The 26,593-nt window shown below is 44.4% G+C and overlaps 1 protein-coding gene across 1 annotated transcript in view; it reads left to right on the top strand.

Annotated features, from left to right (window-relative positions):
* Positions 1 to 26,593, top strand: part of BRAP (BRCA1 associated protein) — a 281,450-nt gene that overhangs the window by 26,809 nt on the left and 228,048 nt on the right. Inside the window, exon 2 of the mRNA XM_086943057.1 lies at positions 4,890 to 5,051. Coding sequence (XP_086799183.1) covers positions 4,890 to 5,051 — 162 coding nt within the window. The remainder of the gene's footprint in view (positions 1 to 4,889; positions 5,052 to 26,593) is intronic.

Here is a 26,593-nt window from a genome sequence, read left to right as displayed (position 1 = left end):
CCGGTACCTGTTTCGCCCTTTTGCGCGGTTTAAAACCCATTCTAGTTTTTTTTATGCAGCCACCCACCACCTAAAAATCCAAGTAGTGATCCAATCATGCCTTGACTACTGCAACGGTCTTCTGCTCGGCGCTATTAAAACTGTCATTGCAAGACTCCAACGGGTGCAAAATGCTGCTGCATGTTCTTTATTTGCCCTGCCTAAGAAATGCCACTCCTCCAATCTCCTTCGCCGCCTCCACTGGCTGCCAATCAAACAAAGAGTCCTGTTTAAAATCCTCTGCACCCCACACAAGATAGTACATGGCCAGGGCCCCAATATTCTGCAGGGACTCTGTATGCCTTCTGTTCCTTCGCGAGCACTGCGCTCGGCTGAACACCATTTGCTGTGTGTCCCACGTGTCCGCCGATGCAGAGTGGGGGGTCGCTCCTTCAAAGCCCAGGCACCTGCACTATGGAACTCTACCCCTCTGCCTGCCCGCAGCACCCACGACCACTGGGGCTTCAGGAAATTGATTAAAACTTGTTTTTTCTCCTCCATCTAGCCTCACTCCCTCTGCCCACCTGTCCGCTAGCGCTGGGACGCCCTGTTGCTGGGGCAGCCATGCAACAAATACCCCTAACATAACATAACATCTGTCTTTTCGTCCTTCCTCACTAGTTTGTTACAACGTTTGGTAATGACCACTTTCACTGGGTTTCTTTATGATTCCTTTATGAGAATGAGGCTTTGTTAGTCGTCATTGAGGACAATTACCTTGTCCTCCATGGACACAATGTGGGGTCTTTGCGGTAGACTGCCTGTTAACCACCTGTTTGCTCGCCTATTACTAAAGCTAGTGGGTGACTCATGGCACCTGCTCAAGATATGTATGCTTCATCTTGGTATTCCAATTTGCTTGAAAAAGATCTTAGGGTACTTGATTGACAAAGTGGTCAGAGGCTGTGATTGTTACTTCTTCCATACTAACATTTTTAGGTCTCGACTACAGTCTTTCTTTAGCAATGCTTGTTTGTTGAGATTATAGTAAGGCTTTCAAAAGTCTACCCAAAACATTCGATCGGTCCAGTACATGTGAGCCAGGCGCGTGCACATCTCCAGCCACATCGTACATCGCACACCACCATTTGTCTGAGCCTTGGCATCAGACTTCAAAGGAACCCGCTCCCCCGCCCCCGCCACCCAATGCCGCTCCCCCGCCCCCACCACGCAATGCAGAGAACTTGTTTTTTTTTTTAACTCTTGCCAAAGCCGGTGTTGTCATCCGCTCCTCGAGATGGCATGCAGCCATAGGGGCTCCGTAAATTGAGCTCTCTGGGTGACTGAACAGTTGGTGCAGCATTGGCAGGAAAGCCTCCTCCAGAGCCGAGCCCTGCCGCATGCTCTGCAGCAAATGCAACCGTTATGTCGTCGCCAACCTCGGGTTTGAAATAACATCGCACAGACTCCATCCTTGCTTCGAGGAAGCCGAAGCGCAGCCTGCTGTCCAGACATGACCATTTCAGATTGTGTAACGGGAGCCTTGAAAATCCAAAAGGTTCACTCTGGATGCCAAGACCCCTCCTTAGAGCCTCTCTTCCTATTGAACTGCTGGTCTGTTTTGAAGAGGCTTCTATGTTACGTGTTCGGTCATAGTTATAAAACCCCCACATATTACAAGTGTTATTTTTTTTTATCCTCAATTAACACAAACTCTCTAGTGCACATAGTTTAGGTTTGCTTAATTTTTAACTCTCAGTCCAGTGCCCTCGCCCAACCTCCAAAAATGGCATTCAGAATTTTAAGTAGTAGGCAGAGTCGCCAGCTCTTTGTAACATCTCTGGCGTTGTCTGGACGGACCTTGCTCCATGATCCATAAATGCTTTACAGGGCAATACTGCTCTATTGGCATAATCTGCAACCCTAGTCAAAGTAGCTATGTGTTCATCAGTATGGCAATTGTTTTAAATCAAGATTTGTGTAGTTCTGATGACATTTTAAGCTGCCTGTTCGGGAAGCTCCTCTAGCAATATGCAAATCTTGTGTCTCGGACAACATATTGGCAAGTAGATCTCGTTTTTCACAAAGTATAGATCACACTGTTGACATATCAGATTTTGAGGATAAAATGATGTGGCCTAGTGGCTCAAACTTCCTAGGTATCAGGAGACCCAGGTGCGAATCCCAGATTCGTAGCAAAACTGAACATTATGTGATCCTGGGTAAATTGCTTAACTTCCCACTGTGTAAAATGTATTTATGTAATCCCCACAACCTATCGTCCCTGACCCATCAAGTTAAATATAGCACTCCAAAGCTAGGTTTGTGCTATATAAATATCATATAAGGCTATTAGCGTCTGTGGGACACGCACACCACCAGCCGTCAGTGCACGCTTTGCCACCATGCACACACACCACCAGTCGTCAGTGCACAGTTTCAACAGGCACACACATACCACCAGCATTCAGTGCACACTTTCACCAGGCACACACACCACCAGCCTTCAGTGCACGCTTCCACCAGTCACACACACCACCAGCCTTCAGTGCACTCTTCCAGACACACACACGACCAGCCGTCAGTGCATGCTTTCAACAGGCACACACACACACCACCAGGCGTCAGTGCACGCTTTCACCAGGCACACACCAACAGCAGTCAGTGCATGCTTCCACCAGGCACGTACACCACCAGCCTTCAGTGCGCGCTTTTCCACCAGGCGCACACACCACCAGCCTTCAGTGTAGGCTTCCATACACACACACCACCAGCCGTCAGTGCACGCTTTGCCACCAGACACACACACCACCAGCCGTCAGTGCACGCTTTCAACAGGCACATACACACCACCAGCAGTCAGTGCACGCTTTCACCAGGCATATACACCACCAGCCGTCAGTGCACACTTTCACCAGGCACAGACATCATCAGTCATCCATGCACGCTTTCACTGGGCACAAACACCACCAGCCATCAGTGCACAATTTCTACAGGCACACACACCACCAGCCATCGGTGCACACATGAATCGCAGTATGGCGCACTTTACTTTTAAACATATTCATCTAAAGCGCAGCATGCCACCATTGCTACAAAAATAAATACACATTTTTTTGGCCTACAATTTATAGACTTTTGTTGCAATTGGCGTTGCAATATTTAGCAATGCCAATAGCTCAAACTTAATTAATGCGAGACCTATTGCATTGCAAATGCTTGTTCCATTTCTTAATAAGAGGAAATGCAGACTACTATTTTAATTTTATTCGTGTTCGTTTGGTGCTTTAACAACTAAGCAATTGCTTCAAAGTGCGTGCAGATCAAGGATAGACCAGTGAAAGAAGTGTCTTTAGGCTTGTGTCTTTAATTCACACTGGCATGCCTTAGTTTAGGGTAGCTGTCATGCTCTATATATTCACTCGTGCGTTGATCATACTTTTAAATGCATCTTTGTGTTAAAGTAGCAGACATGGAGGATTAAAAAAGGTAGAGGTTTGAGTAAGTAGTGACCGTTCTACTTGACATCTCAGTAGAAGCACATTGACCATTTTGAGAGGCACATTAGGCCTCTGGTCTGCTAGTCCGAGAGTGGCAGCTTAGGTCTGGGGCTGAGTTTGAGGTTATGACAGTTGTAAATTCACCATAGAGGGACTGCAAGGATGAGGGCAATTGACTCATGCATCCACAGTGAACGGCATCTTGAACAAAGGTGGTGAAAGAATTGTTGGTTACAATAATTGTTTGAAGGATGGTAAATCAGATTTGAATCGGACCCCTACATTCCTGATCTATCTTAAATGTGTGGGTGTACCCTCAGAACTATGTTGCCTGGTCCTGGAGTGCTCACAATAATAAACCGTGTTACCCTGGACACATTGTACTCTGTCTGTGCCGGAGTTCCCTTACCTGCCAAAATTGGGAGTTGTGAGAGACTATTCAGTCAGGTCACATAACCTTGTACAAATAAACACTTGCCTTGCAGCATTTCTGAATAGAACATTAATCTTGTTTTGAATAGAATGTGGTGATGTCTTGTATGTGGTCTTGTGGCCAAGTCTTACAAGTGACTTCAACTAGCTTAAAAATCAGCTGACAAAGCAATCTTCATGTCTCTGCTCCACATAAATATGTTATCTGGTTTGTTGAAACCCCACTCACTATCAAGTGGTTTGTGATTTTATTCGAAAATACTTAACATACTCATATGATTCATCTAAGTGGAAAATGAGCCCTATTTAGTTGCAGAGTTTTTTTATATATGCACCAATTTTCTTTCTAAGATCTTGACGTAACTACTGCGCCCTAGTCGCCCAGGCAGGTATCAATAAAACGTACTGCGGCAGAGCAACTTCAGGGACCAACGCTCTGAAATGTCTCCCGGGTCACATTCTGTGAAATAGAAGGCCTTAGGTAGAATTAGAAATAAAATGCATTCAGTTGATACAATTAAATGTGTTTAGCAAAGCCAAACGATTGACGCAAGTACAGTAAAAGAATGGCCAGTATATGCACTGTGTAGGCATAAGTCATATCCACAACTGTCCTCTAGCGATAGCCATGTTACACAGAGTGGCTGTCGAGAACAAAGATTACAGATGTTCAAGAGTGCTGCAGAATGGTGTTCTGGGCCTTTCAGTGTGTGTGTGTGTGTGTGTGTGTGCGCACATGCATGAATTAAATAGTTCAAAGTTGTTGACTTTGGGAACATTCTACTGCCTCTTACTGACAATACAGCTTTGAAAACTGTCCGTGAACTAACTTTACAGTGATCTGGAATAGTCACAGCCCACCATTCACTTTGACAAAGATTTTACTGGAATAGCTGATGAAAAGAACATGGGAATGAGTGCGGGGAGGGGGTTCGGCCATGTCTGCAACCGCATCGCTAATAATGTGTTTTTCATTAGCCACTGAAATGTCTGAGGAAGAATTCAGGGAGAAGACATTATGTTCAGCTTCGGCTGCCTTGGCTGGGAAGGACCCTGTGGAAAAAGCAGCCCTTTTACATCAACACCTTGGCCGCAGGGAGATGACGGATGTGATCATTGAAACCGTACAGTCCGGTGCAGGTAGGAAACTGCTGGATCTTTCTGGGTTTCTTCTTTCTATTTTGCAACAAACCTTAACTTTTTGTTTAAGTTTTGCAAAAATATATACTTGTGTAGCAACCACTACATAAGTTAGGGTGTAATATACACATAGTCTGCGGAGTGGAGTTGTCTTTGTAGTTGGGAAACATGAAATAACTTGTATTTCTGTAGCAGTGTATGATATGTGATATCCAGGTAGGATGTATGACGGTACCACGCGTACTTTTACAACTCGTACCGTTACCACGCTACTTTTACCACGCAAGTCGTTACGACTTGCGTGGAGGGGCGCTGGATAGTAAATTATTTAATTTACTATTCCAACTCCAGTCCCCGTGGACTCTAGGGAAAGGAGTTGGATAGTAAATTAAAGTATTTACTATCCTGGAGCGCCCCCCAGCGCATTTCGTTGTAACGACCTGCGTGGTAAAAGTAGCGTGCTAACGGTACCGCGTTGTAAAAAATGCGTGGTAACCGTTGCATACCATCCAGGTAAGTTAAACGTTAGCAGGTTAGTTCCTCAGTGGTAGCTTAAGAGGAGTTGGGCATGTGAAGGATGTTGCTTATTTGACAGTTGTTGTGCCCTTGACAACTGCATGGACAATGACTGGTAAGAATGTTTGTAAGAAGTTGGGGCAGATGTTGAGAATAATATGTTTCAGGAGAACATAAGAGTCCTAGAGAGGAAGATCACATCTGGAAAAGGGATCCATGCTCACTAACAAAGTCACCAGCAGCCTCTTTGTTTCAAGTACCTTTATGAGTAATAATGAATGTGGTTAGAGAATAAAGGGGAATTAACATAATACTTGAGTTTGTTGGATAAGATCTGACTGCAGCGAGGATGATAAGAAGAGAACTGTTCTTAGTTGGACTTCTCTTGTTTAGGGTCCATCCTGTGTCACTTAGGCTTTTATGTAATGCCACATCCGCACATGTCTACTGCCTATTAAGGCTCATGGCAGTAGTTTGGAGTAGGAATGTGTGTATATATATCTGCATATGGCACAGAAAGGTCGGAGAAATTGCACTTCAATATGCCACAAGCAGATGTTGCTTTGTTGTTTAAGAAGTCAAGCCAAATGGGCATTTGGATAATCTAACAAATCGCGGGAAAATGCTAATGCCTCTTGTGTTCTACCAGCTGGTATTCCAATCATTCAGAAAACAAAGAGACTAGTCGATAACTGGATTCCTGATTTGTCACCCTCTTTGGTATTAAAGGGCCTTTTTCTGCTTGAGTGACTTTGTTTTTGGGTGTGACAGAAGAAGGTTATATGTGATTTTATAAAAAAAGGATTTAATGGAATGTGGGGAAGAGATGTGACCTTTAGGCCACAGCTGCTGGCTTTAATTCTGGGTAGTACCAAAGGGGATGATGGACGAATCGCTAGAGCAAATCAAACACTCGCCCCCAGTCAACTGATCTGGGTTTAATCCATCATCATTCTTCAGCTCACTCCACCACCCCAGTTCAGACATGGCCATATGCAAATCAGTCTGACCCTGTGCCTCATGGGAACAGTTCAGCCCGAACTGCCAAGATATGTCTTCCCTAGACCGGAAACAAGCATCCTGGGACAGGTTTCTGGCTAATCAGCCGTCATCAGCCAGGCTAGCTTGAATCCAATGGCAAAGTGAGCAAGGGACCAACGTCTGGGCATACCCTGCCAACGTAGGGCAAACAAAGTGACACCAAAGGTAGCCATGTTAGTCGTAGCATCGGCTCTAAAACTTGTAATTCTGGGAAAATCACTTAATCTCCCTGTGCCTGCAAAAAATCAAATACTGAGAAAGCTTTTCACCTAAACTGGTTAGCTGGAAATTCATATGTTGAAAGGCATCAACAGTTTAATAAGAAAACAATTCATATAATGCCTTTATTCAAACAGATTTTTGCATTCTTATTTTTAGGTCCTACAAAAGACTTACCAGGAAACTACAAGTGCTCCTGTGAGCTCTGTGTTGCGCTTTTCCTTGTATATTTCTCCCTTGTTTGTGTTTTCCTCCCCTGTATTTGCTTTTCTCCACCCCTCCATGTTGATCACTTCGTTGTGTGTTGCTTTTTATCTCCTCCTCACCCACCCTTTTTTATTTTAACCCACCTGACCCACTCCTCTGTTGTACTCGCAACCCACGCAGTCATATTTTTTAAATCTGTTATATATATATATTTTTAGGCGGGCCAAGTAGTAAATTGCTGCTGCTTCTCCACTTAAACAAAAACTAGCTTTCGTACTCCTTTTTACCTTAAATAATTCATCTCAGATGCACAAACCTACAAAATGTTATCACACTTTTTCCCCTTTTGGCCAAGCTGTATAGTATTGGCAAAAAATGCTTTTTTGCCGATGCTGCACAGCATTGGCAAAGCTAAATGGTCCCAATGGTGAAACCTATTGGCATTGCCCATATTTAAAGATTAGATGCAGCTAATTTTGCACATTAGTTCTCTTTTTTGGTTTTCTACAAGGTTCACATAGATCCTTCAACATTATACCCCAGCTGTCTTTAACCCCAAAACATACTGTTTATATAGAAGTATGTTGTTTTGGGAAGAGGAATACCCCCCTCCTCCCAATAGCTCCATAGCTCACCTTTTTATTATGTATTATAGACATTTCATAAACAATATAAGCATGCCAGTTCAGTAGAGCAATTCCATGAACCAGGGAGTAGGTGAAGATGTGTAATATATTTCTTGTTTTGTGGGAGGGAATCGCCACAAATCCCTATTTGTATGACTATATCTGTAGATAGATAAAGATATATATTTATAGATATGGAAGTATTGCAATGCAGTCTGGTTTTCTTTCTTACTCTGTGTGTGTGTATGTATATATATATATATATATATATATTACCTACTGGCGGTCGCCAGTAGGTATATATAGTTAGAATTTTCAAAAATCCCATAGAGAAAAAATCCTATGTCTAATAACTTTGGCGTTTGTGGACTGAATTGGCTGACATTTTCAGGAAAATGGAACATTTTGTTTCTGAGCAGCCCCTGACAATTTGGGGGGGTTTCATCAAGGGGGGGCCGAGAAAAAAGGGGGGTCCCAAAACGCGTTTTTCCCATGTTAATTTCCATAGGGCGGTTGGCCTCACTTTTAGCTCGAACGGCTGAATGGATTTGCACGAAACTTGGCAAAATTGTAGGGACTGTTAGCCCGATGTGCCTTTGCTAGGTCTCAATATATGTGCTCCAGTGGATTTTGAGTAATTTAGGTTCAAAAAAAGATATATATCTGGGCGGAGCCTAACCACACATCTGATCTGATTGGCTGTCAGCACTTCATCCAAGAAGTGTTGGCAGCCATCTTGGGACCAATATACATGATAGCACCTCGTTAAAAAGCATTGTAGTTAATAGAGGGTTTTAGGACTTTAGTTACATTATAAATCATTTGTTGATGGTACCATACTCGTTTTAGGAATTGTGGTGGGTTCTAAGGTGATTTTACCATGTGAAAAAACCTTCTGCTGTGATATCATGAATATTGTTTGAAAGAAAACTAATATCTCATGATTTTCTCACAGTGGTTTGGAAGGGGATCTATAAGCTAAACTGAAAGCATATTTTCTGTAAATTCACATTATCTTTCTCAGTCATGTGAAAATGAAGTCTGACATTCTCAGTAAAATATGTACATCCAACAAGGACAGAGACTGTCAGTTGATTCCTTTGTGTTCTACTGCAGCCTCCTAGAGTGTTCTAAAGAACAACTAGAGCGCTAACAGTCCTACTTATTACAAAGATATGGCACACCTGAAGCCATCTTGATTGGAATAAAGTGGTAACTCTTAAAACATTTAATTTAAAAAGAAACAACATGAGGGGGTATATTTTGCCATAGAAAGTATGATTAGTGCTGCAGAATGAAAAATTAGGGCACATTTTGAGTGACTTCTCAAATCCTTTTCTATTTCATTAAAACATTCTGACATGCAGTCTCCCAAAATGGCCACCAGAGACAAAAGAGCCCAAATGTAGCCCAAATATCACCCAGATGTAGCCCAAGTATAGCCCAATGCCAGAATGTCCCAGAGTGTTCTAAAGAACAACTAGAGCGCTAACAGTCCTACTTATTACAAAGGTATGGCACACCTGAAGCCATCTTGATTGGAATAAAGTGGTAACTCTTAAAACATTTAATTTAAAAAGAAACAACATGAGGGGGTATATTTTGCCATAGAAAGTATGATTAGTGCTGCAGAATGAAAAATTAGGGCACATTTTGAGTGCCTTTTCAAATCCTTTTCTATTTCATTAAAACATTCTGACATGCAGTCTCCCAAAATGGCCACCAGAGACAAAAGAGCCCAAATGTAGCCCAAATATCACCCAGATGTAGCCCAAGTATAGCCCAATGACAGAATGTCCCAGAGTGTTCTAAAGAACAACTAGAGCGCTAACAGTCCTACTTATTACAAAGGTATAGCACACCTGGAGCCATCGTGATGGGAATAAAGTGGTAACTCTTAAAACATTTAATTTAAAAAGGAACAAAATGAGGGGGTATATTATGCAATAGAAGGTATTATTAGTGCTGCAGAAAGAAAAATTAGGGCACATTTTGAGTGACTTTTCAAATCCTCTTCTATTTCATTAAAAAATTCTGACATGCAGTCTCCCAAAATGGCCACCAGAGACAAAAGAGCCCAAATGTAGCCCAAATATCACCCAGATGTAGCCCAATTATAGCCCAATGACAGAATGTCCCAGAGTGTTCTAAAGAACAACTAGAGCGCTAACAGTCCTACTTATTACAAAGGTATGGCACACCTGAAGCCATCTTGATTGGAATAAAGTGGTAACTCTTAAAACATTTAATTTAAAAAGGAACAAAATGAGGGGGTATATTTTGCCATATGAATTATGATTAGTGCTGCAGAAAGAAAAATTAGGGCACATTTTGAGTGACTTCTCAAACCCTCTTCAATTTCATTAAAAAATTCTGACATACAGTCTCCCAAGATGGCCACCAGAGACAAAAGAGCCTAAATGTAGCCCAAATATCACCCAGATGTACCCCAAGTATAGCCCAATGACAGAATGTCCCAGAGTGTTCTAAAGAACAACTAGAGCGCTAACAGTCTTACTTATGACAAAAGTATGGCACACCAGAAGCCATCTTGATTGGAATGAAGTGGTAAGTCTGAAAACACTCAATTTAAAAAGGAACAACATGAGGGGGTTAATTTTGCCATAGAAAGTATGATTAGTGCTTCAGAAAGAAAAACTAGGGATCATTTTGAGTGACTTCTCAAATCCTCTTCTATTTCATTAAAAAAATTCTGACATGCAGACTGAAACATGCACTTTGAATACCAGCAGCAGACGTCCCTGGTGAGCAGTAGCTTTACTACAGAGATCTAATGTGCAACTAGAGTGCTAACATTCAGAATTTATGGCAAATGTGTGACACATCTGAATGCCTTCTTGATGGAACCAAAGTAAACAAGCATTGAAAATGCAATAGATCTCGCCCTCGTTTAAGTTAAAGCCATTCTGTTTGTAATGAGGTGGCTTTTTAGCTTTGCTTTTATTAGTGTTTTTTCAACTTTCATGTAAATAACATGCATCTGTATGCATATAAGTATATGTATGCATGCATTTATGTTTGTATTTATATAGATATACAGATGATATATGTTTATATATGTATGTATATATATATATTCACTGAAAAAACCATAGGCTATAGACCATATATAGTTAGGAATTAGCATTTACAAAACCTTGAAAATCCACTGAAAAAACCATAGGTTATAGACCATATATAGTTAGGAATTAGCATTTACAAAAGTGATGTCATCAGTGATGTCACTGACCATGTCATGAATGATGTAATATGTGACATCATCAGCAGTGGATTGCGGGTGCGCGATATATAGTTAGTGCAACTAACTATATATGGAATTTCAATGGTTTTGTGTGAGTAAAATAAGGTTTTGTAAATGCGAATTCCTAACTATATATGGTCTATAACCTATGGTTTTTTCAGTGAATTTTCAAGGTTTTGTAAATGCTAATTCCTAACTATATATGGTCTATAACCTATGTTTTTTTCAGTGAATATATATATATATATATATTGGGTTAATGACGAGACAAGCAAAATAAAGCTGTTGGTATGAGCAAAATCGCCGCCTGAGTGAGTACCTTTTTTGTCAATCGTGCACGCTCGCACGAGCCTAGTAGCCCTACAGACTCTGGAAGCTAGAATTGGATAGCAGTCTAAACCACTAGTGCACCGCACGCTTGCATGTCCTGAAGCTGGAGGTTCGAATCTCGTCCCTGGCAACATTTTTGTTAATGTTTGATAATAACACTAAATACGATTTTGTAACAGCCTAAATGTTTAATGTAAATATACTTTGTTTATTTGATACAATTGTTGAATTTGATGTAGCCTGCTGCAACATTTGGAATGTGCTCATAGCTCCAGATATTTTTTGAGACCAAGTAGTCTGTTGTTTATGTTTATGTAACCCACAGGTCACATGATTTACATTTAAATGTACTGTTATTTCGCACCAACACTCGTGAACAAGGGAACTTGTAGGGGCACAGGGCTCATGCACCTGTGCCCACACCACTGGCATAGGGCACCCAGCTAGAGGGGTGACGGAAGTATGCCAGGGCAGTGGGTTCTGTGGGCATGGCACACAGGGATGTGTGCCATGTCGACTCTCTGTTTAGTTCTGTACCTAGACCCTCAGCCTGCAAAGGCAGTGTGTGGTTGTCAGGATACAGGGCCCCTAAGAGTGGCACAATAAGTGCTGCAGCCCTTATACAGCTTTAGGGAAGGAACACAGGCCCTGGGTACCTTGTTGGCAGGAGCCCAGGGCACACCCAGTCAAAGCACATCAGCAGTTCAGCAAAAAGTGGGAGCATACCAATGGAAGAAAGATGGTACTTTCTCACACTATCCTGCTAGGGTGGATGCAGCTCTGGCACTGAGGTCTGGTGAGCAAGCCACTGTGCTCCTGGATACCCTCACGGGAGACAAGCACCGCTGTACACATTCACCTTACGTCACATTACTCATGGAATCTAAAAACCAGCAGCATCAGTCCAAAACTTTGAGGTGATCATGCAAAAAATGGCTTCTCTCTGCACCCTTCAATATCAGTTGAGGCACCTTCAATGAAAGCCACCTATGTACTTTGCCCTATGGAGGCACTGGCAGAGAAAATCGAGGGCTAAATGCTGTCACAGGATATTGGTCACACTTAGTCGCATGGTCGCATGAGCCCATATTTCTATACACCAATGAACTCCTGGTGTTGCCTGGCAGACCACCCAACTCGGGACCAACTGCAGTTCCTGTATGTTTTGCAAAGCCTCCCCTAGAAGCCTCCCATATTTTTTTTCATGACTAACCTCCATTCTCAGGTCATTTATATGGAACAACCGGATGCCTAGAATGTCTGTGTCCAAGTGCTAGAAATCGACTTTTGGCTGTGATTGAAGTTTGGCGGAAATACTCTAATACTGTCAAGCTAGCAGGAGCAACCTTAAGGTAGTACTATCAGACTATATAGACTCTTTGCACCTGATGGGATGCACCAGGACACCAACTCGGACAGCTCCTCTGTGGGTAGGCACTAAACCGCCCCAGATCATGGCTCAGGGTAGGTTCAAGGAATTGGACTTGCAGGGAAGCTCCACTCTAAAACCTGCAAGTAAGTTCATGAAATCTTTTGCAGACGTATAAGAGGTATTTGGGCTCCTCTCTTCCCAGTTCTTAAAATACTTGCAGCCGCGCCACACGTTATTGCAATATCTATCTGCAACAGAATTCAGTTAACTAGAGGCTAAGTTTACTCCTTTGCAATAACTGGATAACATTACAGTGAATATGGCCCCCAGTAAATATCCACAACTGCTTGATAGAGACCTATATATTTTCACTGTTTACACCACATCTGCCTTGTCGGACATCAACTATAGCATTTCCAGCTATAATCCTCTCCTATTTGTCTGAGATGCAAGACTGAAGAGTGTGATTTTTTGCACACTGTATGGCACTACTGAATTCTGGGGAGTGATTGCAGCAACTCTTTCTGTTGTGGTGGCACAATAAATGTGACCTCTCAGATAGCACTACTCAATGTCCTTAAGGCTGTTAAGACTACGAGACTCTTGCATACTTTTGTAGGGTTAGGCCTAGTGATTGCAGAAAGTAATATTGAACTCCACTAAAGAAACCCCAGAGAACTGGCCTGGGCAAAGTAGGAGACTGGTTTAGATTACTGCAGGATCGTGGAGAAATTGATCTATGAGGCCTGGTGATCTCTGCAAACCTCCAGGAAATCTGGTGGTGTGGATGAACTATAGGAAGGATGTGGAGTAGTACTGCTACCAGTCAAGCACTTTTGTGGATGGGAATTGTCTAATATTTAAGGTGACCTTTGTGATAACAATTTTAGTATGTAGCTATGGATTGGCTACGCATGATGATGCAGTTTTATTTTAATAACATGGCAACAAAATGTTTTATAGAAAGAGTTTCCTAAATCCATAGATAGACATATTGTCTCTTTTTTTTGTCACTGTACTCCACAGTGCCTGTGTTACAAGAAAACTATTGTTCCACAAGCTCCGCCTGTCATGAGCATTTAACAGATCAAACCCAACTCCCCAGCCACCGTAAATGCTAATGAAGATGCATTATGAATTTATGGCATCTTCCTTTAGCATGTCAGGGTACATGGATCGACCTGATCCTCAAGCTTCAAAAGTGGCTTTGAAAATCGAAAAGTACCAGCCAGCGGCACTGTGAGCATCTCCTTCGTTTTTATACCCAGATGCTGGTAAGTGTGTGTCCTGTTATCTGCCTCTCCTGTCTTTGCAGACACATTTCTGCAATCTTGTGATCCCTATACTCCAACCACCACATATTAGCACTTTTATTTATTTCAGAATGTGCATGTATGTTTTCTTCCCAAAAGAATGGTCAACACTGGTTTTTACTGAGTTGTGGTCAGAAGCAATTTTGTGGTGGATGGTCATGAAGCCAATTACTATGATGCACATGACAGCCAGCTTTATACCTGTATGTGTGTATTGGGCAGGGAGGTACGAGAAGTATATTCTCTCATGAGCCATGTGGAGGCGATCCTTACATCTAGTTTTTCCAGCTTGTAGCCTAACTTACAATTTTGCTGTTTGTGTTGACACTGGGATTCATTATAACTTATTAGTTACTGCAAAAAAAAGAAGGCATACTCTTCAAACTATTAGGGCACCTTTGTAAAATGTTATTGAATTATTTGCTTGAAGCATATACACTCATAACTGAAAATTATTATGGCAGTGGTTCTGCAGTGATTCTTAACCTAATGTGAAGGTTGGTGGTTTTCTAAATGTAATTGTCTATGCTATATTTTGCTTGATACGTGTACTGCTCCTAGGAATACATTTGATGATACCCACTTTGTTTAGTCTCCATTTTCAAATTTCTCCGCATTTCCAGAATATTTTATAAATTTCAGTTTTACAGTTTACTTCTTTATTTTTATACACTTTACTAATCATTTAATTTGAATTGAATTTTATAAGCAGTACTCAGACTCCGTGAGTATGCATAACAGACTCACAGGTGTCCCTGGACCACAGGTAAAGAACCACTGCTCTAAAGGAAATATTTTGTGAGTTATATTGGGGCCCTTTCTGAGCAGTGACTGATAATTGATGGTTGCCTGGAAACCATTTCTTTTGAGGTTTCAAAATAGTTATTAGTGTTCTCCCTGCCCCTTATGTCCTTAACATCATGGTTCTAAGAGATTTGAGCCATTGTTAAATTTCAAAGGCCAACCACGTCTGTTCGTATCTCTTCTGAATCCATTTCATTATTGTGTTTATATTTGAATAAGATGAGGGAAGGTGATGTGGCCTAGCGGCTAGACCTGCCAACTTTGGAACCTGGGGACCCAGCTTTGACTCTACATCATATAATTCTGGGCAAATCACTTATTATCCCTCTGCCTAAAATGCATTAGATACTGTATGAATTTAATGTGTGTAATCCAAGTTTTTGATTTTTTTTCCCAACAGTAAATATTTGGTGCCTTACAGTACAATAATGTGATTCAGTACAGATCATGACAGTGTAACCTCGGTATATCTTTTTAACATCTGGCCATCTGCTCCGCAACCTTATATCCACTTCTCCTTTCCCCTCCTCTGTATGATTTAAATATTCGCATCCATATTCATTTTCTGATCACCATCATCCCATGTCTCGATGATCTGTCTGATTAACTGATCAATATATATATATATATATATATATATATATATATATATAAGCCAATCCTGCTCCTATGTCCCTCCCCAACCCTTGCCAACGGTGTGTCCTTCTTGCACACATTGAAATAGACAATATTCTATATTATTCCAGGTTCGTGTAACTCTTCAGCCTCCGGACTACCCAGACCGGCTTATTATGTTCCCATTTCTACAGCAGCGCCACCTGGAAATGTCAGGAACCCCTCTATGATCCATCAGCTCGGGGTGTTCGCATTGGCATGTCCAGCAACGAGTATCCAACTGACTCTGTTTCAAGAATCTGTAGTGATACAGATAAAGCCTCCCACGCCTTTGCAGTTTCTAACGCTCTATCATTGTTAGTCCTCTTAGCTTGCTGAAACCGATCTGTGCTCTCACTGGTTGCCCATTTAATGAATTCTGCCTTCCATCGTGCATTGCTGGGCCCTCACCTGGATTTCCAATGCGTCGTTAGATCCTTCTTGGCTTGCAACAACCCTAAGTCCAAGAACTTACTCGTGACTTTTGTCCTAGATGTTTGGGGAAACCAGTGCAATATACACGTACCCATGTCCGGTTCTATGTGCCTGTCCGTAGTATCACAGAGCATGCCACCCACGTCCTCCCAATACGTTTCCAACTGCGTGCAACTCCACATCATATGGTGAAACTCCGCCCCTTCTAGGTTGCAACGCGGTCATTGGGCTGTATCCACTTTAAAATACCTGTTTATCTTGGCCGGAGTTAAGTACGCCCTATGTTTTATATAGAAGTGGATCAGCTGGAACCTAGCATTGCGCGTGCTCTTCCACGCTCTCTCAACTGTCCTGGCCCATGTCGTCTCAAGAATCTCCTATGTGGAAGAGAAGAGCTCATACCCAAGGGAATCTCCGGGGCGCATGGTCGAACACTCTCTCCTCTACGTTGGCTCTGGATCGAACACAGCCTCAGCGTCCGCTCTTCATGAGTTGGTGACCCAAGGTGCAGTCGCTGTTGAAGTACAATAAACAATACGTGACTCTGAATCCACGGACCCATCGGGCCCCTAAACTCCCTCGCCACTGCCTAGGTAAACCGTTGCAGTTGGGCTGCCAAATAATATAGTTCGAAGTCTGGAACCGCTCATCCTCCCTCAGCTTGCGGTCGCGTCGCATCATTGTGGCCAGAGCCGTCTGCCGTTCCCCCATAAGAATCCTCCTACCAGAGAGAGGTGTGAATCCTCACTTGACAAACTCAATCTTATTGATTCTTTCCCATCCGGTCCAAATAGTGTACAGTGCTCTATTGCTTCCTATTTAGGTTCACGCTATAAAATTACCACTGCATACCTGCATTGATAGTCTCTAAAGCAAGAATTTAAGCAACTTTGTTAAAAATATGCATTTTAAGGACCACCTAGAAGCCAGTATTTTAACCAGAACGTATCTACTTCTCCGTTTGTTGGATACCATGATTAATTTTGCAACACATGAAAGAGGAGGTCCTAACCCAGAGAACAAAACCTCATAATCCGCCACCATGATTGTTCAGAAAAGTAGGCAAGGGACTTTGTAAGGCTATTGGAAAATCAAGTTGAAGAAGCTGTCAACCGTAGCATTGTTCTGGACATCTTGGTTGGAATTGAATATAAACTGTAGGGAATGTAAAAGTAGTGCTTTCTTGTCTCTGGCTCTTCTTGACCATTTATTGAGTCCCAAAGAGTAACAATCTATAAGGCCAAAGTAGGTTTTCAACAATACCTTCTTATTCATTTAAAGCAAATTACGTGTCATGCATCACAGTGGGTAATAACAGAGGTAACATGCAATCTACTACATTTATTTTTCAATTTTACAAATAAAAGTGAATTGATTGAAGCCAAAGATAGCATCTATCATGAAGGCTAACACATTTCTTGAAAGCTTTTGGTTGATTCTTACCTGACATTTTGTGTTGGTGATACAATTGTCTATATGTGACTTGTACATAATTGTTTTTCTTTGCATAAACATACTAAGTATCTGTTGATGTACATTTTGTAGCCCTGAAGAAGTTCCACAAGACCGTGGCTTTCATGATAGATGGTATCTTTGGCTACAACCAATTCAATTTTATATGAAGAATGGGCATATAAAGGAGTTGACCTAAACTGCACTTTGAACCACTGCTAATTTCTTCAAACGAACACGCATATTGGATATCTGTGTTATGTGATTATTAATGTACTGAAATGATTTACACATATTATTTCATCAGTTAAATAACTTTTAATTCCTTATTGTCCACTCTTAAAAATGCATTTATCACGTTCAAATAAATGGATTTCCAGTCTGTCAAGAAATTAGGTTTATGTAAAAAAATACTAATCTAGTGTATAACTTGTGATTGAAGTGTCTTCCTTGAGTGTTGTCCTATTAATATTTACCCTTTATTCAGAATTATTACGTGTCCTATCATGAAAGCCAGGGAACATGCGAGTAGTCTGAAAGATGTCCAGCATGTATAAAATGTATTTCCTCCTTTTTAGCTAGTCTAGCACTAATTAAAGCACTTGGGGCCAGCTGTATGACAATGTCATTTAGCGACTCGCAAATTGCGCTTAGTTGCGAGTAGCAATTTATGAGTAGCTAAATGCCATGTACAACAGTGTCTGAAACACTGTTGCCGATTCCTAATGGGGTTGCAAATTACATTCTTCGTGCATATTAATGAGGCCCTCGCAATTTGTGACCCAATTAGGAATGGCTGGCCCTCCCAGGAATGGTGGCCTGCTGGGCTCAACAGACCTCCATTTCTGGGACTGCTTTTAAATAAAGCAGTTTTTAAAATAAAATGCAGCCTGTTTTCCTTAAAAGAAAACGGTATGCATTAAAAAAAAAAGAAAAATTAAACTTTTCTGTTTCATTTTTTTAGGTTTAAATCTTTTTATTGAAGGATAACGTAGCGCCATACAGTGCACATTATAGTCATGCCACTTACACATGCTGGCCCACAACCGGGCCTTGAAACACAAAGGATTATGCGAAATAGCGGTAATGTCCATCCTGTCGTGAAAGAAAAGGCATTGAACCAAGAAAACTGCAGAGCTAAAGCCCAGAAGGAAGAACCCTCCCCCCCCCCAACAGTAGCCCACCCCACCTCTCCCGACACCCCCCGCCCCTTTCCTCCCCGTCCAGTGCTCCCCACATTCCATTTGCAGCTCCTTCACGTCGATCTCGCACTCCCTCTGACTCAAGCGCCACAAGAGTCTTTAGCTGCGGGCGCTGTAAGGCGTAATAGTCTGAGATAACGGGGACAGGTTATCTCTGTGAATTCCATTAGCAACAGAGCTGTAAAAGGTTGCCAGAGCTCCTCGAATTGGTCTCTCTTTGCTGCAGCAGTAAGGGACAGCTTTTCCATACCCAACACATACCACATCCTGTGGAGCCAGCCGTAGTGTGAGGATATTTTACAGCGCTGATCCCAGGGCTATGGCCATTTGGCGGCCCCTACGTGAGTGTTGTGGGTAGGTTAATCCATTAGGGAGGCCTAACAGTACATAGGCCAGGAATCGGGGTATTTCTGTCTGAAAGTGTGTGTCTACCTCGTCTAATATATGTGTCCAGTACTATTGGATGAGTGGGCAGTCCCACAAGATGTGTATCAAGATTCCGATTTGCCCACACCCCCTCCAGCAGAGTTTGTCCCTTGAAGGGTCCATTTCGAAAAGTCTCTCAGGGGTGTAGTACCAGTATGTGGATATTTTTGTAAACGTCTCAGTGAGCCCCATGTGGTATGCTGAGTGACGTGCTCTGTATGCGATGTTCTCCCACTCTTTATGGCTTAGGGATCTACCCAGTTCTTTCTCCCATCGTGCCCTGCCCGGGTTGTAGATGTGAGTGGGCGGCATCTGAATCAATTTATTGAGGCCTGAGATGAGTTTAGAGTTAGATGTGCGTGAGAGAAGCCAGCGCTCATACTGAGTGAACCGCCTATCAGCCGATTCTTGGACTTGCGGCTGCAGCGCCCAATGTCGAACCTGCATATATCTCATTCGTTCCGATTCAGTGAAGTTATATTCCTGCTTAAAGAGCTGGAAAGGGAGCACTCCATCCTGGCCGTATACATGGTACAGGAAGCGGCTACCTGCTGGCCTCCAGTGTGTAAATGCCCCCTTGATCATGCCAGGGGTAAAGTCCGGGTTGTCTACCAGGGGTGTGAGCGGGGAAGGGAACGCGGTCAGGGCGTGAAGGGCATTATTAGCATCCCAGACCTCCAGAGGGACCCTCCTTATGTAGGAAGCATAGAGGTTAGGCGGTCTATGAGCCCGTGGCAGAAATGGGATCTCCTGCCAGTGGGCGCTTGGTCTTGAAAGAGCCAATGCTTGTCGGACTCCAACCTACTCCATTCCACCAAGTAGCGTAATTGTGTCGCTTGGAAATATTTGTGCAGATCAGGAATACCTAATCCTCCCGCCTCTGGGACCAGGGTGGCGAGTGATCTCTTCAGTCTGGGTTTCCGACCTTGCCAAATAAATTGATTGGGTTTGCTTTATCCAGCCCTCGGGGGGCCGGAGCGGAAGGGCACGGAAGAGAGATAAAATTTGCGGCAATACGGTCATCTTGACTGCCGCTATACGGCCCAACCATGACAGGGGGAGATGTCTCCATCTGTCTATCTCTCCCCGGATGGGGCTACGCAGTGTAGTGTAATTGGCAGTGGTCATTCTGGTGAGAGTCGGAGCGAGCTGTATTCCAAATACGGGACTGTATCAGCGGCCCATTGAACCGGGAGAAGGTCTTGTAGGTAAGCCCGTGTCGGAGCCCTGAGGGACAGGTCCAGTGCTATCGACTTTTCCGTGTTCATCTTGAATCCAGACACCCCGGCAAATGACTCCAATACAGCAACGCAAGCGGGAAGCGCCGTACGCGGATGGTCCAGAGTAAGTAGGACGTCGTCCGCATATAGACTAATGGTGTGGAGGTCGCCACCGAATTTCACGCCGATAGCATCTTGACGCTGCCAAATCCTGTGTGCGAGGGACTCCATATATAGGGCGAATAGGAGTGGTGACAACGGGCACACCTGCCTCTTACCCCTCTCAATTGGAAACGCGGCCGACTCTCACCACTGCAGTGGGAGCTCTGTAGCAGTTGAAAATCGGTGTCCGAAATTTTTCCCCTATCCCGATTCTTTACAATACCATGTCCAGATAAGGCCAGTGAACACGGTCGAACGCTTTCTCAGCGTCGACTGCTAGTATCATGTGTTCCCCAGGTATGAGGGAGACTTTCTCAATTAGGTGAACTACCCTCTTCGTGTTGTCCACCGTCTGCCGATCAGGTACAAACCTCGCCTGATCGGGGTCCACCAGGCCCGGCAAATGGGCAGCAAGACGCGTCGCAAGGATGCTAGTGTACAGCTTAAGGTCTACATTAAGGAGGGAAATCAGCCAATATGCACCGCATTTAGCTCTGTCTTTTCCCGGTTTCGGGATGACCGATATGGAGGCACGCAGGAGATCTGGTGGGGTAGCTCCTGGCGTAGCGAACGAATTAAATAGGCGGGTGAGCAACGGTGCTAGGGTGGTGCAGAAAGTTTTGTTGAATGAAGAGGAATAGCCGTCTGGTCCAGGCGCTTTCCCTGCCTTCAGACGCCCAATAGCTGCGATTACTTCCTCGACGCAAATGTCCCTCTCCAGCCAAGCTGTCTGTTCCGGCGCGAGAGACGGGAGTATAACTGTGTCTAAATATTGTTCCGCTGCAGTGACATTCGGAGGTGTGCCCTTATAGAGCTCAGCATAAAAATCACAAAATGTCTCCGCAATGTGCGCATCATCGGTCACTATAGATCCGTCAGCGTGGGTTATTTCCTTCACCATCTGCTGTTGCCGCGCTACTCTGAGTCGATTAGCTAGTAAGCGACCGCGCCTATCTCCTCCAGTGTAGTAGGCATGTTTCAGCCTTAATGCCGCATACTCCACACGGTCCGTGTCTAGAGCTGCAAGGTGACCACGTGCTACCTTAAGTTGTTTCCAAATTCTCAGGGCCCCCGTCCTTTGGTGCATATGTTCGAGCTCTTGCACTTTCAGGCTAAGCTCCTCTCTTTTTTCCTGTCGCAGGCAGTTTTCGGCTGAGGAGCTGGCAATGAATTCCCCTCAAAGGACAGCTTTTAAGGCGGCCCATTGGGTTGCCAGTGTGGTATCCGCGTTTGCATTGTGACATAGGACATCCTGGATCGATGCCTGAACCTGTTTCACCACGTCTTGCCTGTGTAAAAGCGTGTCGCGGAGTCGCCACACTCTAGGGACTGGGATAGGTGGTGGAGCGGTGACTGTCATGGTGACTGGCGCGTGATCTGACAGCGCTATAACTCCCATATCCACCGAGGTGGTGAGAGAGCTCACTGGACTCGTGACCAAAAAGTGATCAATGCGAGCGTACGTCTTATGAGCCGCTGAATAAAAAGAGTATTCCCTTTCTCCGGGGTGGTGCTGCCTCCATAGGTCATGAAGGTCAAGTTCATGCAGCCTGCCTTTGCATGAAGTAGAGAGGCTTCCGGCATGGTAGGTACGTTGGTTAGACCTATCAAGGGTGGCGTCAAAGACGTTGTTCAGGTCCCCGTCCAGTATTATGTGTCTGTCCGAGGTCACCGTAATATCTGTGAGGACTGTATGTAGGAATTTCTCCTGTCCATCATTGGGGTAATATATGGAGCCTATTGTGAAAGTCAGTCCCCCCAGGGCAACGCGGTACGCTAGGAGCCTGCTCTTCAGCTCCGCAATTTTGTGGAGGACCTCCCCTTTGAAGTGTCGCGCCACCAGGAGAGCTACTCCAGCAGTTTTGGTGGACCCGGTGAGGTGCCGGGTTTTTAGGGACCCGGTGGTGCCAGGGGTAACACCCGGGGACCTCTGAGTTCTCCCTGTTATGGACCACAGAAACACGGAGTCTTCTAGTTGAAGTCAGAGATCGAGTTTTATTGGCTGCCACCAAGTAACATGTGTCCTAGAAGTACGGCAGCACGGGCCGTAAGTTCTCAGGAGACTGTTCGTTTTTACAGAACCAGCCTTCCCCTTATATACATAAATAACAGCTGTAGGCAAGAATTCTTGAGTTTATGATATGGCTATACACATATTTTTGTAACAATACAAAGAGCGAAGTCATGCTGGTCAGCACATATTTCAGATGTCCAGTTTGTGATGGATTACTTGGCCAGATCTAGAATTCCCATCAGATATCGATGTAACACCAGTAAGGTCGGGCACCCTCCCATCATAAAACGGGTCATAAACAAGAAGCATGGACAGGTGTATGTGTATGGAAAACATGGTCTGTATGTAGTGAATGGTTTATGGCATGTTGTGCCTAGATGATATCTTGTTCGGCCACTGGGCGAGGAACTGCCCAGACAGGCTTGGCTGAATGCGGTGGAGGCAGCTTCGGCCAGGTCATGAGGAAGTCAGCTACAGAGGACGTGTCCTTTCAGATCAAACTCGGCTTTAATCAATTGACTTATATGAGGACAAGTCCTAAGATGGATGCCGTTTACAAAATGGAGTCTGAGGGTTCGGGACGGAAACTACGATTTGAGGGTGTTAGCATCACTCAATCGTGACGCAAATGCACAGGAATAACGTTCTAATCATTACCTGTCCGTAGATACCAAATTCGTCATGGTACGACGATATTTTGAACACGGGTGTTGGACCCCGGAGCCGGTGTTACAGCAGTCGCCGAAATTACAGTACCACCCTCCTTTTGCCCTCATATTAGGCAATAACTCACTCTAATCTGAGTCCAAATCAGTATTGATGAATTCATGGAGATGCTGCTGTAGCATCATTCTGTTGCTCAATTCGTCCCTTGACACAGGCTTCCTTACACATGAAGTGGCGCAGAGGCCACATATTGTAGGAGCGCACTGCACAAACAGGCCGAACATAAACAGAACGGCTAAGATCATCCCGATGAAGATCAGAGTTTTCCATCCCCAGGCAGAGATCAGTTCCCAGAACCACCCTAGCAAGGACCAATCCCCTTTCTCTAAGTGAAGGGAATCAGAGATTTTGTGCAACTTGGAGATGGCCTGATATACTGTCGGAGCATTATCGGGGATGAAAATGCAACAACTAGACTGGATCACTCTACATACACCACCACGGTCTGCAAGTATGACATCTAGGGCAACCCTGTTCTGAAGGGTCATAAGTCGGTCCGACTGAAGCTCAGCTGTCAGGTTGTTAAGGGCACCGGCCGTTTCAGTCACGGCGGATTCAACTATTCTCGTCAATTGTCGAATGTTCCTGCTGTTCACCATAGGCCCCCAAAATGGCAGAAAACCCTTTGCGAAGTCTCCAAACTCCTGACCCGCAGTGTCGTCTTGACTCACGACACCCCTAACTGTCCTTGTCCGATGGTAATCTGCCCCGGCCGTGTAGGTGGGTGGCAGCAGAAACGAGATGAAACATGTGCCCGAGAAGTCAGGGGGCAACCATGTGTAGGCTTTGTCATGGCAGACGAAATAGGTGCCTTTAGCCGCCAAGAACGGAGGGGAAGTTCGGGAGGCAAACACATATGTTTCCGTACATGTGCTCTTCCCCAACTGCGCATTGGGATCCCTGCCAATACCTTGCAGACATAAGTGGCCTCGGTGGGGTACTATCCAGACTGGGGAGGATTTCTTTGATTTCTGGCTCTCACTCAAGGAAATCCCATACTTGGTGATGTTCCACCTGCTGTATGGGGTAAACTCATCTTTGGGAGTTGCTCTAACCGTGTCAATATCTCTACTCATATTTCGGATCCCTGCCACTAGTGCCTTATTGTTTGAGTTCTCCCCTCGAACGTAGGGTTCAAGGGAATACAGGAACATAGTCTGGAAAGCCCATAGGGAACCGAAATAACTGAATGGTAGGACAAAGTAAGGGATGCCCTTATCTGCAGTGTGTGGCATGAGTCCACATATCCAACAATTCGATGTGTTCATAATAGACTGGTGCTGGTGTAGGAGCTGGAAAAAGGAGTTATTTACAAATTCTAGTCTTCTGGCAGACTCGTGTTCAGGTAGAGGGTGAAAGGAGTGTGTGTGAACAGTGGGAGGAGGTGCGAGCTGTGTATTGTGTATGAATGGAACTCGAAAGATGGACAGAGCAAAACCAGTCAAAAACATTATTATGCTACACAACATTAAGATGCTTAACACTAGAGTTCGTCTTCTTGCCATTATAGCACATATTTTCTTTTCAAAGGTCATGTGTTTAGCAGGTCTCTCAACCCTCGGAAACTCCATCCTCTGGTTGCTGCCCGCGGTGGGAGGTTGTTTCTGCCAAGATGTGCGCTCTGTCCGGTCCGGGGTAATTCCCTCAGATCGACCAGAACCGTGGACCAAGGCGTCCCCGGCTGCACTCCTCAGACTTCAACCGCGGCCCTAGCAGCAGAACCGGATGGCGGTTCGAAAATCAAAAATGAGCTAGTTCCCTGGGCGAGAGAGCTGTGGAATCAAAAATAGTTCATGGAAAAAGAGGGGGGGAAATCGCACAAATTCGATTATGTCAGTTCTTTGGTCTCGGCCTCAGATTATATCGTTCCTTTCCATGCACGGTGTGATCTTCAAACAATGTTTCAGGTTCTGTAGTGTCCAACTGCATCGACGATGGCACAGATCCTTGCAAGATACAATCGCTCTCTTTGTCGGTACCAGTTCCCTTTAATCGTGCATCGCTGAAGGGGACAAAACGAGGTACGGATTCGGTCTCAGGGTCAGCGATTCCGTCCTGGACCCACTGGTCATATGGAAGAGGCAGAGGGACCCGTTTACAGTGGGTCCCGTGGATCCAGTTCTTCTTTCCTTCCACCCGAACGGCTGATCTTGTGGAAAGAAGGACGAGGTACGGTCCGGTCCACCTGGGCTGTTCGTTATTCGTGCGCTGAAAATTCCGCACCAGCACCCAGGTGCCGGGTTCAATGGAGTGACCTGGATCATCAGAGGCTGGCGGAGAGGAACTGTGAACCTGTTGGTGTAAAACACGCAATTTTGTTGTCAGTTCGTGCAAGTAGTCAAGCAGTACAGGGTGCTCTATTTCGTCTAGCTTCTTTGGCCTTGGCACGCTCCAAATGTTAGCTGGGCGGCCCAACACTATTTCATGAGGGCTAAGTCCTAATCTAGAATGGACAATCATCCTGGTAGACAGGAGTGCTAAAGGCAGGGCGTCTGGCCACTTGAGACCTGTGCTGGCTTGAATCTTGGCCAGTCTCAATTTTAATGTGCCATTATAGCACTCTACCAATCCTGACGATTGGGGATGATTCGCAGCGTGAAATGTTTGGTGGATGCCTAGACACTCACACACTCTCTTCATCACTCGTCCCACAAATTCACTTCCGTTATCACTCCAAACAAGTCTAGGCATGCCGAATCTGGAGAAGAATTCTTTGACAAGGGCTTTGGCAGTTGACAATGCAGTGTTGTTCTTAAGGGGGTACGCTTCTACCCACCTGGAGAAAGCGCAAACGACAACAAGGACATATTTTAGGTTATTGCACCTCTCCAGGTGGATGAAATCGAGTTGCAAGACCTCGAACGGGTACGTTGGAGGCGCAAAATGACCAGCTGGGGTTGGGGTTCCCCTACCGGGATTGTGCTTCAAACACACCATACAATTTCTGACCAGATTCTCTGCACATTTTGGGATACCACTATTCTGCCATACTGGGGCCAACAGCTTACATATTCCTTTCACACTGATGTGTGCCATTCCATGGGCCATCGTTACCACTGCGAGCACATAAGCATCAGGTAACAACCATCGCTGATGTTCTGACAGTTCGACCCAACAACCATTCACGTCTAACCTGCCCTTGCTTTCTCTCCATTCATTCACCTCTTTCTCGGTAGCATCAGCTTGTATAGACTTCACACTTTCGATGGTGTCCTCACACATACCCACATCAGGGGTCCATTTAGCAGGACCTACAACATACATCCGACTCATTGTGTTCCTTGCAGTCTCTTTCGCGACCTCATCGGCAAATGCGTTCCCTCGGCCAACATCATCTCGGATTTTCCTATGCGCACTACACTTCACAATCGCAACCTGTAGGGGCAAGGTCAGTGACTCGAGAAGGTCGTGTACTAGCTGTCCGTGTTGAATTCTAACACCGTGTGATGTCAGGAACCCACGTTTACGCCACAATCTTCCAAAAACTGTGGGCTACGCCAAAGGCGTACTGACTATCAGTGTACACATTTACTCGTTTTCCTTTCGCCAACACACATGCTC

The sequence above is a fragment of the Lissotriton vulgaris genome, chromosome 11, assembly GCF_964263255.1.
Source record: "Lissotriton vulgaris chromosome 11, aLisVul1.2, whole genome shotgun sequence".
Classification (NCBI taxonomy): Eukaryota; Metazoa; Chordata; class Amphibia; order Caudata; family Salamandridae; genus Lissotriton; species Lissotriton vulgaris.
The sequence above is the reverse complement of the archived record's forward strand: the minus strand, read 5'-3'. Positions and strand labels throughout refer to the sequence as shown.